General features: G+C 40.4%; 1 protein-coding gene across 1 annotated transcript in view; it reads left to right on the top strand.

The window, feature by feature from the left end:
• Positions 1 to 15,341, top strand: part of NAIP (NLR family, apoptosis inhibitory protein) — a 42,747-nt gene that overhangs the window by 14,097 nt on the left and 13,309 nt on the right. The window contains exons 6-10 of the mRNA XM_010853577.1: positions 1,774 to 1,902; positions 4,114 to 4,213; positions 9,101 to 9,182; positions 10,893 to 10,950; positions 11,209 to 13,314. Of these exons, the coding sequence (XP_010851879.1) occupies positions 1,774 to 1,902; positions 4,114 to 4,213; positions 9,101 to 9,182; positions 10,893 to 10,950; positions 11,209 to 13,314 (2,475 nt within the window). The remainder of the gene's footprint in view (positions 1 to 1,773; positions 1,903 to 4,113; positions 4,214 to 9,100; positions 9,183 to 10,892; positions 10,951 to 11,208; positions 13,315 to 15,341) is intronic.

The following is a 15,341-nucleotide window of genomic DNA, read 5'->3' as shown; positions in this document are numbered from 1 at the left end:
ACTGTGGTGTTGGAGAAGACTCTTGAGAGTCCCTTGGACTGCAAGGAGATCCAACCAGTCCATTCTGAAGGAGATCAGCCCTGGGATTTCTTTGGAAGGAATGATGCTAAAGCTGAAACTCCAGTACTTTGGCCACCTCATGCAAAGAGTTGACTCATTGGAAAAGACTCTGATGCTGGGAGGGATTGGGGGCAGGAGGAGAAGGGGACGAGGATGAGAGGCTGGATGGCATCACTGACTCGATGGACATGAGTCTGAGTGAACTCCGGGAGTTGGTGATGGACAGGGAGGCCTGGCGTGCTGCAATTCATGGGTTCCAAAGAGTCGGACAGGACTGAGCGACTGATCTGATCTGATCTGATCTGATGTGAGGACGCCTCCATAAAAATCCCAGTAGTTTGTGGATCCAGGAGCCTTTGGGTGTGTGAACACAACCACACTGTAAATGTGACACATCCCAACTCCGTGGCGAGGGAAGCTCCCAGATCTCTGTGAGCCAGTTCATCTGCACACGTGTGCATGCCAAGTCGCTGCAGTCATGTCTGCGTCTTTGCCACACTATGGGCTGTGGCCCACCAGGCTCCTCTGTCCATGAGATTCTCCAGGCAAGAATACTGCAGTAGGTTGCCATGCCCTCCTCTAGGGGATCTTCCCAACCCAGGGATCGAACCTGCATCTCTTATGTCTCCGGCATTGACAGGCGGGTTCTTTACTAGTAGCACCACCTAGAAAGCCCCCAGCTCATCTGTACCCTTGATCACGTCCTTTGCTAAACAAATATAAATATTTCCCTGGGTTCTGTGAGCCACTGCATCGAATGAAGTGGAGTGGGAGCAGTCTTATGTGATTGAGCCTTTATTCTGTAGGATCTAGTACTACTAAGTAGATAGTGTCAGAGTAAATTGTAGGACACCCAGCTGGTGGTGCAGAGAATAGCTGGGTGGGAAAGTATCAGAAGTATTGTGAATGTGATGGTAGTGTGAGAGTAAAGGAGACACACTGGAGAAGACTGAGGTTTTTCCAGCACAGTAAGTCACATTCCAATTAAAAATGAAGTGAAAGCCGGAATCCTGGGATTAGATGTCATACTGAAACAAGCTTTCATCTTAAGGAATTTTGCAGTATCTACTTTTGTTACCATATTTAATAGACACATAAGTTGGTTTTCAAATCCTCAAGGGGTGCAGAAGACAAGAACCAAACTCTAGGACCAATGTGGAAAGTCTAATGGAGACCACCCCCATACAGCTGACACCCAAGGGCAAGAAATAAATCTGCCTCCTTTTTAGGGGGCAGAAAGATTTGCCTTTCTCAAGTCTTGATACTAACTTGGGGAGGAAGAGAAGCTGCTCTAGCTTACTCTTGCTTTATTCTCATGCTCTACAATGAAAAGATAATTTGAAAATATTTTATTATAAAAAAATGTATACAGAAATAAGACCATAGCAAATCCCCACCATGTATCCACCATTCTGTTTCAACAATTTAACACGTGGTCAGTCTGGTTTTGTTTCTCCTTTTCTAAGCCCCTCCTTCAATTGTATTGAAACAAGCTCAAACATACTGTTCTATCTGTGAACACAAAGAAAGAAAGAAAGAAAGTGAAGTCGCTCAGTCATGTCCGACTCTTTGCGACCCCATGGACACCAGGCTCCTCCGTCCATGAGATTTTCTAGGCAAGAGTACTGGAATGGGTTGCCATTAAGGATAACTCAAACACTGATAGTAGCAGTATCAAAGCTTGCTAGTCTCACCATATGTCTTTTATTCCAGTCTGTTGCAGTGGCAGCAACAGTTCTTCATTTGTTAATGAAGAACTCCTCCTGCAGTCTTTCAAGTCTTGGCACCCGTCGTACCCAGTGGGAGCAGCAGCTCTGGCCAAAGCAGGTTTTTTCTACACAGGTGAGCCAGCAGTTTGCCCCAAGCTCTTGCGTTGCTGCCCACTGAAGCCCCACATGCACTTGATGATCCTGGGCTTGTATTTAACTAGGCTCAAAAATCCCTACTTCTCATTATTCCTCACATATTCTTTTTCCTTTCTGTATCATAAATCCCCTCCCAATTCTCCACACCTCCTTTAGGTAGTAAAGCCCCAGCCTTGAAAACTTAAGGTCTGGGCTAAAAACAAATACAAGTATTCTGTTGGGAATAATTATCATGCCTTGGTACACTTTACTCTCTACCCCCACTCCTCTGGAAACTGTCACATGACTCTGAGTCCCTCACTCTTGAACCAGAGCCCAGCAGTCAGATGTCCATACCTACATAGCAGAGGAGCTGGGACGTTCAATTTTTTTTTCTTCCAGGTAGCAATGTGCCCAGCTGAAAATTGGAGTTTCTGTTACTAAGGAAGATTGAGAGATATCTAGGAGTGTGGATAGTGGTCTTTTAAAAAATATATATTTATCTGACTGTGGGATCTTGGCTCTTCGTTGTGGCATGCAGTATCTTTAGCTGCAGCACAGGAGCTCTTTAGATGAGTCATGTGGGACCTAGGTCCCTGACCAGGCCCTCTGCATTGGGAGCACGGGGTCTTAGCCACTGGACCAGCGGAGAATTCCCCTGGATAGAGGGTCTTTGCCACACTCTCCTTGGAAGAGAAAGTCAGGACATTCCTTCTTATAATTCCTAAGCATGGAGAATCTGCCATCGGTTCATAGTATTCTCTCTTTAGCTACTGGTCGTCAGGAGTCCCACGTTGTCATTTGCAAAGAAAGGGGGGGTCCCCCTCAACTTCACCTCTGCCTGCGGTATAGAAAGGTGAAATGATACTGTATCCTTTCTGGGGACCTTGCTGACCTTCTCCACACCAAACACACATGCTCAATTACAGTGAACGTCCATGGGGGAACTTCTGCGGTGGGGTCAAGTCATGAATACCACAGAGTACAGAGCAGGGGAGTGTAGTGTTCACTTGAACTAACAGACATGTTCCATTGGTACAAAAATCTTAATGGCTCAGTATCTCAAGCACTTGGAGAGTTAGTGCTCCCCGCTTTCTTCTTGCTCTCTCTGTTCTCGTTTCCCCGTGGCAGCCTTGCTCAAGGACCTTCTGCCTAGCAGTGTCCTCACCCTCTTCCTTTTGAACTCCTCCTCACCCACAAGTCCTAGTCATCTTACCCTTTGGGGATATCGCAAGCTCTAGGACCTCCTATTTCTGTACAGACACAAAGGGAGATTTTCCTATGCTCTGGCTTTATAATGACTGCAGGAGTCCAAGAGGAGAAGGAAGATGAGGAATGTTCCATCATCTTACTAGCGTGGGTAGCTGTTCCCTTCTCCAGGGGATCTTCTCAACCCAGGAATCGAACCCTGGTCTCCTACATTGCGGCGGATTCTTTACTGAGCGGATTCCCAGCTGAGCCACCAGGAAAGCCCAGGACTGCTGGAGTGGGTAGCTTGTCCCTTCTCCAGTGGCTCTTCCTGACCCAGGAATCCAACCAGGGTCTAATGCATTGCAGACGGATTCTTTATCACCTGAGCTACCATGGAAGCCCTCTTAGAAACTAGGATGTTTCTAGTTCAGTGCTTTGGTAGATCCAAATGCTAATTTCCTTCCAAAAAATAGAATCTCACACGAAGACTTGATCCTATTTCTAGTGGAATAAACCTATAGTAAGAGGTGTCTGATTCTTCACGATCTTACTTACATGAGAGTGGCTATATTTGCTCATATATATTTTCCTGAGCTCCAGATATATTCTTTCTGATTTATTCATTGAACAGATAACTTATTAAGTGCATAATAAGTGCTAATCACTGTTCTAGGTCCATGAGATTCATTGGGGAGCAAAACAGACAAAAACCTCCTCCTTCATGGAGCTTCAATTCCACATTCTGATTTGCAAATCTCTTGCCCCATTGAATGAAGAGGGGACAGGGACAGGGTTTGATCAGTGTGCATGGTACATAGGAACATTCAGTGGTACTTGCTCATGATCCCACTGGTGCGAGAAGAGCCCTAGTTAGAATATTTCCTCACCGTTACACAAAGTTGTGACTTTGTCACAAAATCTGATAGAAAGTGTAAGTTGGGTTTTGCTAATATGGTTAATCTGTGTCACTTGACAAATACATCGGCCTGTGGCACTGATGGAATTTCCTCACTTCTAGGTAAATCGGACATTGTCCAATGTTATTCCTGTGGAGGATATTTGCATGATTGGAAAGAAGGTGATGACCCATTAGAAGAACACGCCAAAGTTTTTCCCAAGTAAGTGGAATGGATGTATTCTAGCAATTTCCCCCTCATTTTATATTCTGATTAAGTCTTTGCCCACCTGTCTCATTCTTACAGTAAGGGAGGAGTCTTCCTTTCTTTCATTCCATTGCTTTCGCAACCCCCTTCCCATCTGGCCTTCCTCTCACAATATTACAGTGCAGTTTTGCTTCAGTCATCGTTTTCACATTACTGTCTATGTTACCATGACTTCATAAACGGAGCTTTGTAATAAATAACTTTTTTCTCTCCCTGTACAACTTCCAGTTTTTGTAGGGAGTGACAACTGTTTTATCAGTATGTTTGCTTACTTTTCCCCCTTAATTCACACATAAACTATTTTAAAGTGCACAACCCAGTAGCATTTAGGACATGAAGAGTGTTGTGCGATCACCTCCACTAAATCCAAAACATTTCGTTATTCCAAAAGAGAACTCTGTACCCGTGAAGCAGTCATTCCTGTCTCCCCCAGTACACCCTATTTCCTGAGAGCTTTAGTTTTCTGCTGCTATAGATTTACCCTCTTGGATATTTTATGTAAATGGAAGCGTATAATATCTTTTGTCTCTGACTTTACTTAGCAGTGTTTTGAGGTTCATTCATGGTGTAGCATGTATCAGTACTTCATTCTTTTTTATGACTGAGATATATGTAATTGTACATGTGTATATATATGTGTGTATTTCAGTTTGTCCATCTCACCAATACCTGTTATTTTCCTTTTTAAAAAATATAGTCATTTGCCTAGTTTTTAAAATGTATTTAGCACCAGTTCATCTTCAAATTCTCCCAAATGTTTAAATCTCCTCTCCGATCATTCATACTTATAATATGGCCCACTATTTTCATTTTCTTAAAGAGGCTGTCATGAAGTCTCTGACCTGCTTCAATATGAACTCTTTGTCCTGAAGTTACCCTAGGATCCTAGGATTGTTCTTCAAGTCATCCTAGAGATTCCTATTGCCTCTCTCCTGTGTTTCCAGGATCTGTTGTTATCCTTTTCTTGACTTATTCACTCATTTTGAAATACTCCCCCACAGATCCCTGGGAAAGACTGCGTAAGAAATGCATGTTTTAGCTTCCACTTAATGCATATATCTGAATATGTATATATGTTTTCTCATGCTCATTTGGTAGTTTAGCTAGGTATGGAATTCAAGGTTGGAAATCATTTTAATTCCAAATTGTAAAGACATTGCTGCCTTTTCTAATAACTTCCAGTATTGCTGTTGAAGTTCCGTGTCTTTCTGATTCTTAATCTTTTTATTACTTCTTCCCATTCTGGAGCCATTTAGGATTTTCTCTTTGTTTCCAGTGTTCTAAAATTTCATGAAGAAATGGCTATTTTTAAATATTTGTTTTCTGTAGCTCTTTAACATTTTGGAGGGCTTATTTCTCACTCACCAAACTCTTCAAAAATGTTCAACTATAAGAGGACATTTTGTTGTTTTCACTTTGTAATTAGTAAATGCTCTTCTAGAAATAAATATTAATACAAATAGGTCTTAAATGCTTCTATCTAAGATTCTCAAGAGATATAGTTTTGAAGGTGTTTTTACAGAAGTAGTTGCATTTTTCTTTATTTGGATTTAGTATTTAGTAAATTGTTAAACAGTGGAGATGGTCTTCTTAGTTTTTGGAAAAATAAACTAGGATACAGTCTGATTGTATTTAGGACCTTTTCCCAACTCTGTCATTTCCTTTTTGTGAAGCTTTTTATTTCTCCTCTGCCTTTTTTGTTTGTTTTGTTATTGTTTTTGTTTTTTGGTCCTCTGAGTGAGGCTTGACTCTTTTGCCTCTCTTTTAAAATTGCAAACTAGGATGCCCTTAAATAAGCATGTGGGACTTAAAGGAAAATTAAAGAAACCAATGAACCTACCACTAAAGTTAAGAAACTGAATATTATCAAGTCCTTAGAAGGCTAGTGTGTGCCTATCTTCCAAGTTCTGATTATATCCTTGTCCCTCTAATCCAGAAGGCTTCTCTGTTGCCTCAGTTCTGCTTGCAATGCAGGAGACCCAGGTTCGATCCCTGGGTTGGGAAGATCCCCTGGAGAAGGAAAAGGCAACCCACTCCAGTATTCTTGCCTGGAAAAGCCTGCCAGGCTCCACTGTCCATGGGATTGCAAGAGTCAGACACGACTTAGTGATGAAACCACCACCAATTCTGAAATTTGTGTTAATTGTTCCTTCTACTCCAAATGGTTTCACCAGCTACATATGTATCATTAAACATACTTAACTTTGCCTGTTCTATAAGTTTAAATAAATGGAAGGATACTGCATGGTTCTTCTGTGATGACTGACTTGTTTTACTCCATAACGTTTTTGAGACTCATTCATAATTATGTTAGAGTTGCAATTTACTTGTTCTCGTTGCTATATAGTATATTGTTTTATGAATATAAAATTTATCCTTCTAGATTCAACATCTGGGTTGTTTTCAGAATGTTGCAATTCAAATAATGCCTCTATGAACCTTCTTGGACATAATTTCCAGTGCTCATATTCCTCTAGGATACATAACCAGCCATGGAATTGCAAAGTAATACGATGTACACATTCAACTTTACTCTTTTATGCAAAACTTTTTCCTAAGTGGCTGTACTGATTTATATTCTCACTGGTTTCCATTCTGTCTGCTCCCTCACTAACTTAGTATTGCCCCAATTTTTGTCAATCTAATTACTAATAATGTTGAATATATTTTCGTATTTTCCCCCATAGTTTCCTTGCTCTTTTTCTTCAGAAACATATCTTGTGTATTCTTTACCCTTTCCTCTTTCTTATTCAGAAAGTATATGAAATATCCTCTTTCTCTCTCTTGGTACTCCTTGTTCGTGAGTCTTTATCTGATGTTAATATTCTGTAGCCACTCCAGCTTTTGGTTTTTGCATGATTCTATATTTTTTGAAATCTTTTTTTTTTTTTTTGGCTGTGGCGTACAACGTGAGGGATCTTAGTTACCAGACCAGAGATCAAACCCAGAGAGAATGGAGTCCTAACCACTGGACCACCAAGGAATTCCCAAAATAATTTTACTTTTAACCTGTAACTTTAAAGTGAATTTCTTGTAGACAGCATAGGTGGGTCTTGCTTTTTTAACAGTCTGACAACATCTGCTTTCTTTTTTTGTTGTTATTGTTGTTTGTTTGAGTTTTTTGGCTGTGCTGTACAGCTTGTGGGATCTTAGTTCCCTAACCAGGGCCCTGGCAGTGAGAGCAAGGAGTCCTAACCACTGGAGCACCAAGAGATTCCCCAATATCTGCTTCCTACTGGGAGTGTTTAGAACATTTACATTTAATAGAATCATTGATATGGTTGGATTTTAATCTACTATTTTGCTATTTGTTTTCTATTTATCCATCTCTTGTTTGTTTCTTCTTTTCCTGACTTGCATTTGAGTATTTTTCAATATTCCATTTTATCTCCATAGTTGGCTTTTTAGCTGTACAACTTTATCTTTTTAGTGCCTGCTCTATAATCTACATAATGCACATTTAACAAATCACAGTCATCTTCAAATAATTTTAGAACAATTGACATATAATGTATGAACCAATAGTATACTTCTATTTTCCCCTTCCTATTCTCTGTACTATTGTTACCATATATTCTACTTCACATGTATTCTAAATCTCACTATGTAGTGTTATATCTTTGTTGTAAATAATTATCTTTTAAATACATTTTAGAAAGAGAGAAAGCATAGTTTATATTTACCCAATGAGTTACCATTCCTGGAACACTTCATTCCTTTGGGTAAAACCAAGTTTCCATCTGTTATGATTTTCCTTTTAAGAAGGAACTTAAGAAGAACTTCCTTTAACATTTCTTGTTGTACTAGTCTGCTGGCAGCTAAATTCATTGGCTTTATTTGTACAGAAAAGTCTGCATTTTACCTTCCTTCAGAGTGCTTTCCCTTGATGGGTTTATCTGCACAGTCACCTTGGACAGAAGCATTTAAAGTCCTATTAGGTTTTTCTATAGCTGCCCTTCTATTCCTGGGCTCATCTCCAAGTCATTCATCTAGGAAAATAAAAATGTGTCCTCTTGCTTTATCTCCTGCTTTCCTGTAATTCAGCAGCATAAAAATAAGCGGAGAGAGTTGTTTCTAGTTTTATCATTTACCTACTCACATTTATAGTTCTCATTTATCTGAGTTAATGATTGTGAATAGAACTCTGTAAATTTTCTTCCTGGGTTCTTCAGGCAAACATCATAACTGAATTTAGAAAGTATCGTATGTTCCAATTTCATGATGTCTAGCAAATTGTTTTTAGGGCCATTCTGTAGTCTTCATATTGATGGAGGTTTTTTTTTTTCTGAAATAAGCTTTTTATTTGGGGGTATTTTTAGATTTAGAGAAAAGGTGAAAAGATAATACAGAGTGTTCCTGTATTCCCATACTCAGTTTCCTCTAGTACTAACATCTTACATTACCCTGGTTTATTTGTTAAAATTAAAAAAAACAACACTGGTACATTACAGTCAACTCCAGGTGTTTACATGTGTTTCACCATTTTTTTCCTGCTCATGTCCTTTTTGTTGTCGTTGTCCCAGAATCCATAGATGGAGTTGTTGTCTGTATTTTCTTTCCATTAGGTTCATTTTAGTTGGTTTCATGGATGAGTGTTAAATATGCTCCCGCTCCACCAAATTGGCTGGTTATCCCCACCATTACTTTATGAGCCATTTACATCTCTGCTCCCAGGAGCCACAGTCTATATGTCTTGCTTGATAAAGACACTGACAGACTCATAGGAAATGTTAATTTTATACTTAATCTTTGCCACTAAAACTCTGACAGTGTTTTTGAAAACCTAAAGCAAAGGTTTCATTGCATACAACTATCTCTGTAACTTGTAACTTGTGTGCTTAGTTGTCAGTTTCTCCAGAGTGTGAAGTCCTCTGCAGAAGCGATTCCAGACCTTCAGAGCCACGATGAACTTTCTGAGTTAACGGTATCGAATGCAACCTTGTTTATTTTCAGAGTGTGTGATCATGTGATTAAGAACCGTTTTGAGCAGGAACTACTCATCATAAATAAGTAGTGTCAGTCGCTCAGTCATGTCCAACTCTTTGTGACCCCATGAATTGTAGCCTGCCAGTCTCCTCTGTCCATGGGATTCTCCAGGCAAGAATACGGATTGCCATTCCCTTCTCCAGAGAATCTTCCCGACCCAGGGATTAATCTGGGTCTCCTGCATTGCAGGCAGATTCTTTACCATCTGAGCTACAGGGAAGATCCATCATAAATAAATCAGTCAATAAATTCTGCCAATATCTGTTAAGCATCTATTAAGAGCTACTTACAGATGGGGATACTACATTAAACACAACATAATACCTAGCTTCATGAAATGTAGAGTCAGTCCCTTCTACTTTGGTGCCCAGACTTGTTTGGACCTAAGAGTTTGATTAGCATCCAGGCTACCTAGATCCCATCAGTGATCTTCATTTGGAGGGCAGTAAGGTCTGACTTGCTAGTTGGCTTTTCTCAAAGCTGGGAAGATATGTTTCTTTTACAAATGCAAATGACCAACCAATCTGACAATTAATGGTCAGATTAATAGGTTGACCCCTTTAAACTAAGAAATTCTATATATTTCTCTGGAATATTAGCCACTACCAATTTAACACACACACACACACCCCTTATTTGAGGCTGTATATTAAGTATATTGTCATCCCATGAAAAAGAAAACAGAGTAATTTGCCATTCATTTGACTCATCTTTTACATTTGTGAACCAAAAATGAAATTGAAGGAAAACATTTGGGGGTATAGAAATAGCTGTTTTTATTTTATTGATGTATATGTGATTTACAATATTAATTCCAGGTATACTACATAGTATTAGATATTTCTGTACATTACAAAATGATTACTACCATAAGTCTAGTTACTGTCTGCATCATAAAAAGTTATTATAGTATTATTGACTATTTTCCCCTTGTTGTACATTCCATCTCTGTGACTTACTTATTTTACACCTGGAAGTTTGTGTCTCTTAGGGCTTCCCTGGTGGCTCAGATGTTAAAGCGTCTGCCTGCAACGTGGGAGACCTGGGTTCGATCCCTGGGTCGGGAAGATCCCCTGGAGAAGGAAATGGCAACCCACTCCAGTATTCTTGCCTGGAGAATCCCATGGACAGACGAGCCTGGTGGGCTACAGTCCACGGGGTCGCAAAGAGTCGGATATGACTAAGCGACTTCACTTTCACTTTAACTTTTGTATCTCTTAATCCCTTCCACCAATTTTGCTCATCTCCCCCCACCTCCCTTAAAGAACTTACTTTTAAAAGAAGAAACTTAATCTCCCTATATCCCAGGTATGTAATATTTAAAATACTTTTAACAACTGAGATCAGAAGCTACACCGAATAGTTTCTGGAGGGTCCATCTTGCTCTTGACACTGTGATTCTAATCACCTGGTCAGTAATCACTGCTCATGTCACCCAAGGGATGCACTGTTTGGGTACCATACAGAAGCATACACTTGCATGTGTTTGCAGATCACTTATTATTTCATATTTGTAGCACTCCTCCCTGCAACTGGCATAAACACTTGAGGGTGGCTTGTGTTTAGAAAATGTCTGGTTTCTGATTGCAAGTTGAGGCCCCACCCACTTACATAGATGTTAACTTAATAGAGAATTTTCTTTTCAAAGGAAACCACAAATGAAAGCAATCTTGAAGAGTCAACAGCAGTTAGTTCTATAGTGCCAGGTAAGGATTTGGAGGTAGCACATGGGATTATATGAATGTATACATATCTTTGTATATAGAGGATTTTATTATATTATTTATTTATTTATGGCCAAACTACACAGCATGTGGGATACTAGTTCCCCAACCAGGGGTTGAACCTGCACCCCCTGCAGTGGAAGCATGGAGGCTTAACCACTAGACTGCTAGGGAAGTCCCGTATGTAGGGGATAATAGGAATATTTGTTTATAACTGTGCCTCCTTGCTTTTCTCCACAGAGGTGGCCCAGGGTGAAGCCCAGTGGTTTCAGGAGGCAGAGAGCCTGAGTGAGCGCCTGAGAAAAGTCTATACCAGTGCTCCTTTCTGCCACATGTCTTTGCTTGAGATCTCTTCCTGTCTAGCCACTGACCAGTGGCTGGATTGTGATCTGTCCTTTGCTTTAAAACACATCACCAATCCTGTGCAAGAGCCTGTGGTGTTGCCTGAAGTCTTTGCTAACTTGAACTCTGTCATGTGTGTGGAGGGTGAAGCTGGGAGTGGAAAGACCATCCTCCTGAAGAAAATAGCTCATCTGTGGGCATCAGGACGCTGTCCCTTGTTAAACAGGTTTCGGCTGGTTTTCTGTCTCTCTCTTGGCTCTACTAGACCGGAGCAGGGGCTGGCCAGTGTCATTCATGACCAACTCTTAGAGACAAAGCTATCTGTTACTGAAATGGGCCTAAGGAACATCATCCAGCAGTTAAAGAACCAGGTGTTATTCCTTTTGGATGACTACAAAGAAATGTGCTCAGTCCCCCAAGTCATAGCAAGGATGATTCAAAAAAAACACTTGTCAAGGACCTGCTTGGTGATCACTGTCCGTACAAATAGGGCCAAGAACATCCGCCGATACCTGGATACAATCATAGAGATTAAGGCGTTTCCTTTCTATAATACTATTTCTATATTACGGAAGCTCTTTCCAGGTGATTTGACCCGTCTGCGAAAGTTGATGGTTGACTTTGGAATGAATCAAACTTGGCAGGGAATTCAGAAAACTCCCTTGTTTGTAGCAGCAGTCCGTGCTAGTTGGCTTCAGAATCATTTTCATCGGTCCTTTGATAGTGTGGCTGTTTTCGAGTCCTATATGGAATGCCTTTTCTTAAAGCACAAAACCGAAGCTGACCTTCTCAAAGCAACTGTGTCCTCCTGCGGTGATCTAGCCTTGAAAGGGTTTTTTTCATCTTGCTTTGAGTTTAGTGATGAGGACCTCATAGAAGCAGGGATTGGTGAAGAGGAAGATCTAGCCATGTACCTGATGAGCAAATTCACAGCCCAGAGACTGAGGCCAGTCTATCAGTTTTTAAATCCTGCATTTCAAGAATTCCTTGCTGGAATGAGGCTGACCGAACTCCTGGATTCTGATAGGCAAGAAGACCAAGATTTGGGACTTCATTATTTGAAACGAATCAACTCAACCTTGATGGTTATCTATCCCTATGCCAATTTTTTGAACTGTGTCTCCCGCCATCCTTCAACAAAGGCAGGGCCAAAAATTGTATCCCATTTGCTTCTCTTGGTCGATAATAAAGAGACACTGGAGAATATATCTGAAAATGACGACTATCTGAAGCATCATCCAGAAATTTCAGAGGTGATGCAATTTTTCAGGTTGATATGGCAATTATCTCCACAAAATTACCTTTCACTGGCTTCAAAACATTTGCTAGCTTTGGCTATAAAGATTGCGTATCAAAGCAACACTGTTGCTGCATGTTCTCCTTTCATTTTGCAATTCCTTCATGGGAGAACCCTGTGTTTGGATGTGCTTAAGTTACAGTATTTTTTTGACCACCCAGAAAGCCTGTTATTGTTGAGGAGCATCCAGGTCTCCATAAATGGAAATAGATTATTCAAAACAGATACGCCCTTGGAAAGAATTTTCGACAAATCCCAGGCACCAACTATAGAGCAGGACTATGCTTCTGCCTTTGAACTTGAGAGTGAATGGAAGCAGAGTTTAGATGAAAAACATGAAATCATTCAGAATTTTCAGAACATGCGACTCAATGCACCACCAGCCATCAACACTGGCTATTGGAACCTTCCTTCAAAGCAGTACAAGATTCCCCTTCTGGAAGTTCATGTGACTAATACCTATGCTGTGGATCAGGAGATGCTGAGGTTTCTAACAGAGGTTTTCTCAGCTGCACAGCACATTGAACTCCACTTGAACCACAGCAGGGGTTTTATTGAAAACATCCGCCCAGCTCTTGAGCAGTTCAGGGCGTCTTTCACCAAGTGCTGCATAAGCCAGTGTGAGCTGAGTGCAATAGAACAGGAATTGCTTCTCACTCTAACTTCCCTAGAATCTCTTGAAGTCTCAGAGACAACCCATCCACAAGGTAAGCTTGAACCTATTTTAGATGACTATTATGATGTGTACTTCACTTTTTCACTCTTAGTTTTAAATGGATAAAAACTTTTGAAAGCATCAGACTGTAAATCCTTGCTGATTGGACAATTTAAATTTCACTAATATATTTCTCTTAGTAATATGAATTAGTGAAAAGCCTCCAAATAATAGAATGACTTTCAAACTCTAATATAAATAATAAAATGACTAATGAAGGCTCTTAGTAAACAAATGACCGCTAAGTCACTTCAGTCGTGTCCGACTCTGTGCGACCCCATAGACGGCAGCCCGCCAGGCCCCGCCGTCCCTGGGATTCTCCAGGCAAGAACACTGGAGTGGGTTGCCATTTCCTTCTCCAACGCGTGAAAAGTGAAAAGTGAAAAGTGAAAGGGAAGTCGCTCAGTCGTGTCTCTTAGCGACCCTATGGACTGCAGCCTACCAGGCTCCTCTGTCTATGGGATTTTCCAGGCAAGAGTACTGGAGCGGGGTGCTGTTGCCTATGTAAATAATGCTTGAGAACTACTCACACCTCACCTGCTTCATGGAAGAAAGGGCTTGTACTCTGGGAAATAAACAAGTAGGAAGTAATACCTTCCAGTTATTTTTGTCTCCTTTCACTTGTCTAAGCAGTGTTTTAGAGTTTTTGGTGTAGACTGTATCATTTTTCATTAAATTTATTCCCAGATACTTGTGTTTTTGATACTCTTGTAAATGATACTATTTTTTTTCATTTTCTGATTGTTGCTAGTATGGGTTTGATTTTCAGCAGTTTATTAAATGCCTAGCAGTGCTTTGCTTTATATCTTACTTGAGGGACACTGAACATTTTTTGAATCTGTGTTGATATTTATCTTCAAATTTAGAAAAATTTTGTTCACTTTTTTCAAGTATTTTTATTATGATAAAACACAGTTTTCAGTATACAGTTTAGTGGCATTAAGTAGAATTAGAGTGCTGTGAACCATCGTCACTATTCACTTCCACAACCTTTTCATCATCCCAAACTTTGTACCTATTAAATAACCCCTTCCTCTTCCCAGCCACTGAGGTCTCTGTGAATTTGTCTATTCTGCTTCATATAAATGAATACATACAATATTTTGTCCTTGTGCGTCTGACTTCTTTCATTTAGCATAATGTTTTTAAGGTTCATCCATGTTGTAGCCTGTGTCAGAACTTCACTACTTTTATAGCTAGAATAATATTGCATTGTATGTATATATACAATGGCTTTCCTGGTGGCTCAGTGGCAAAGAATCCACCAGCCAATATTAGAGACATGGGTCCTATCCCTGGGTTGAGAAGATCCCCTGGAGAAGAAAATGGCAACCCACTCCAGTGTTCTTGCCTGGGAAATCCCACGGACAAAGGAGCCTGGTGGGCTATGGTCCACAAAGAGTCGGACACGGCTTAGTGACTAAACAACAAATATATCATGCTCTGTTAATCAATTCATCAGTTGATGGACACTTGCACTGTTTATTCTGGCTAAAGCTGCTGTGAACATGGATGCACAAATGTTACTTTAAGACCCTGCTTTCAATTCTTTTTGATTTATACCTAGAAATTATTGGATCATATTAATGATAGTAATTCTATTTTAATATTCAAGAAACCTCCAAACTGTTTTCCACACTGGCTGCAGCATTTTACATCCCTACAAACAATGTACCAGGGTTCCAGTTTCTTCACATCTCGAAGCTTTTTTTGTTTTTTTTAAAATCAGAAACATCCTAGTAGGTGTGAAATTATATCTAATTGTGGTTTTGATTTTCATTTTCCTGATGACTAAAATGCTACTGAGCATCTTTTCATGTGCTTGTTGGCTGTTCAGTTCAGTTCAGTTCAGTCGCTCAGTCGTGTCTGACTCTTTGCGACCCCATGAATCGCAGCACGCCAGGCCTCCCTGTCCATCACCAACTCCTGGAGTTTACTCAAACTCACGTCCATTGAGTTGGTGATGCCATCCAACCATCTCATCTTCTGTCATCCCCTTCTTCTCCCGCCTTCAATCTT

The sequence above is a fragment of the Bison bison genome, unplaced genomic scaffold (assembly GCF_000754665.1).
Source record: "Bison bison bison isolate TAMUID 2011002044 unplaced genomic scaffold, Bison_UMD1.0 scf7180017864329, whole genome shotgun sequence".
NCBI classification, from domain to species: domain Eukaryota; kingdom Metazoa; phylum Chordata; class Mammalia; order Artiodactyla; family Bovidae; genus Bison; species Bison bison.
This window is presented reverse-complemented; position numbering and strand designations above follow the sequence as displayed.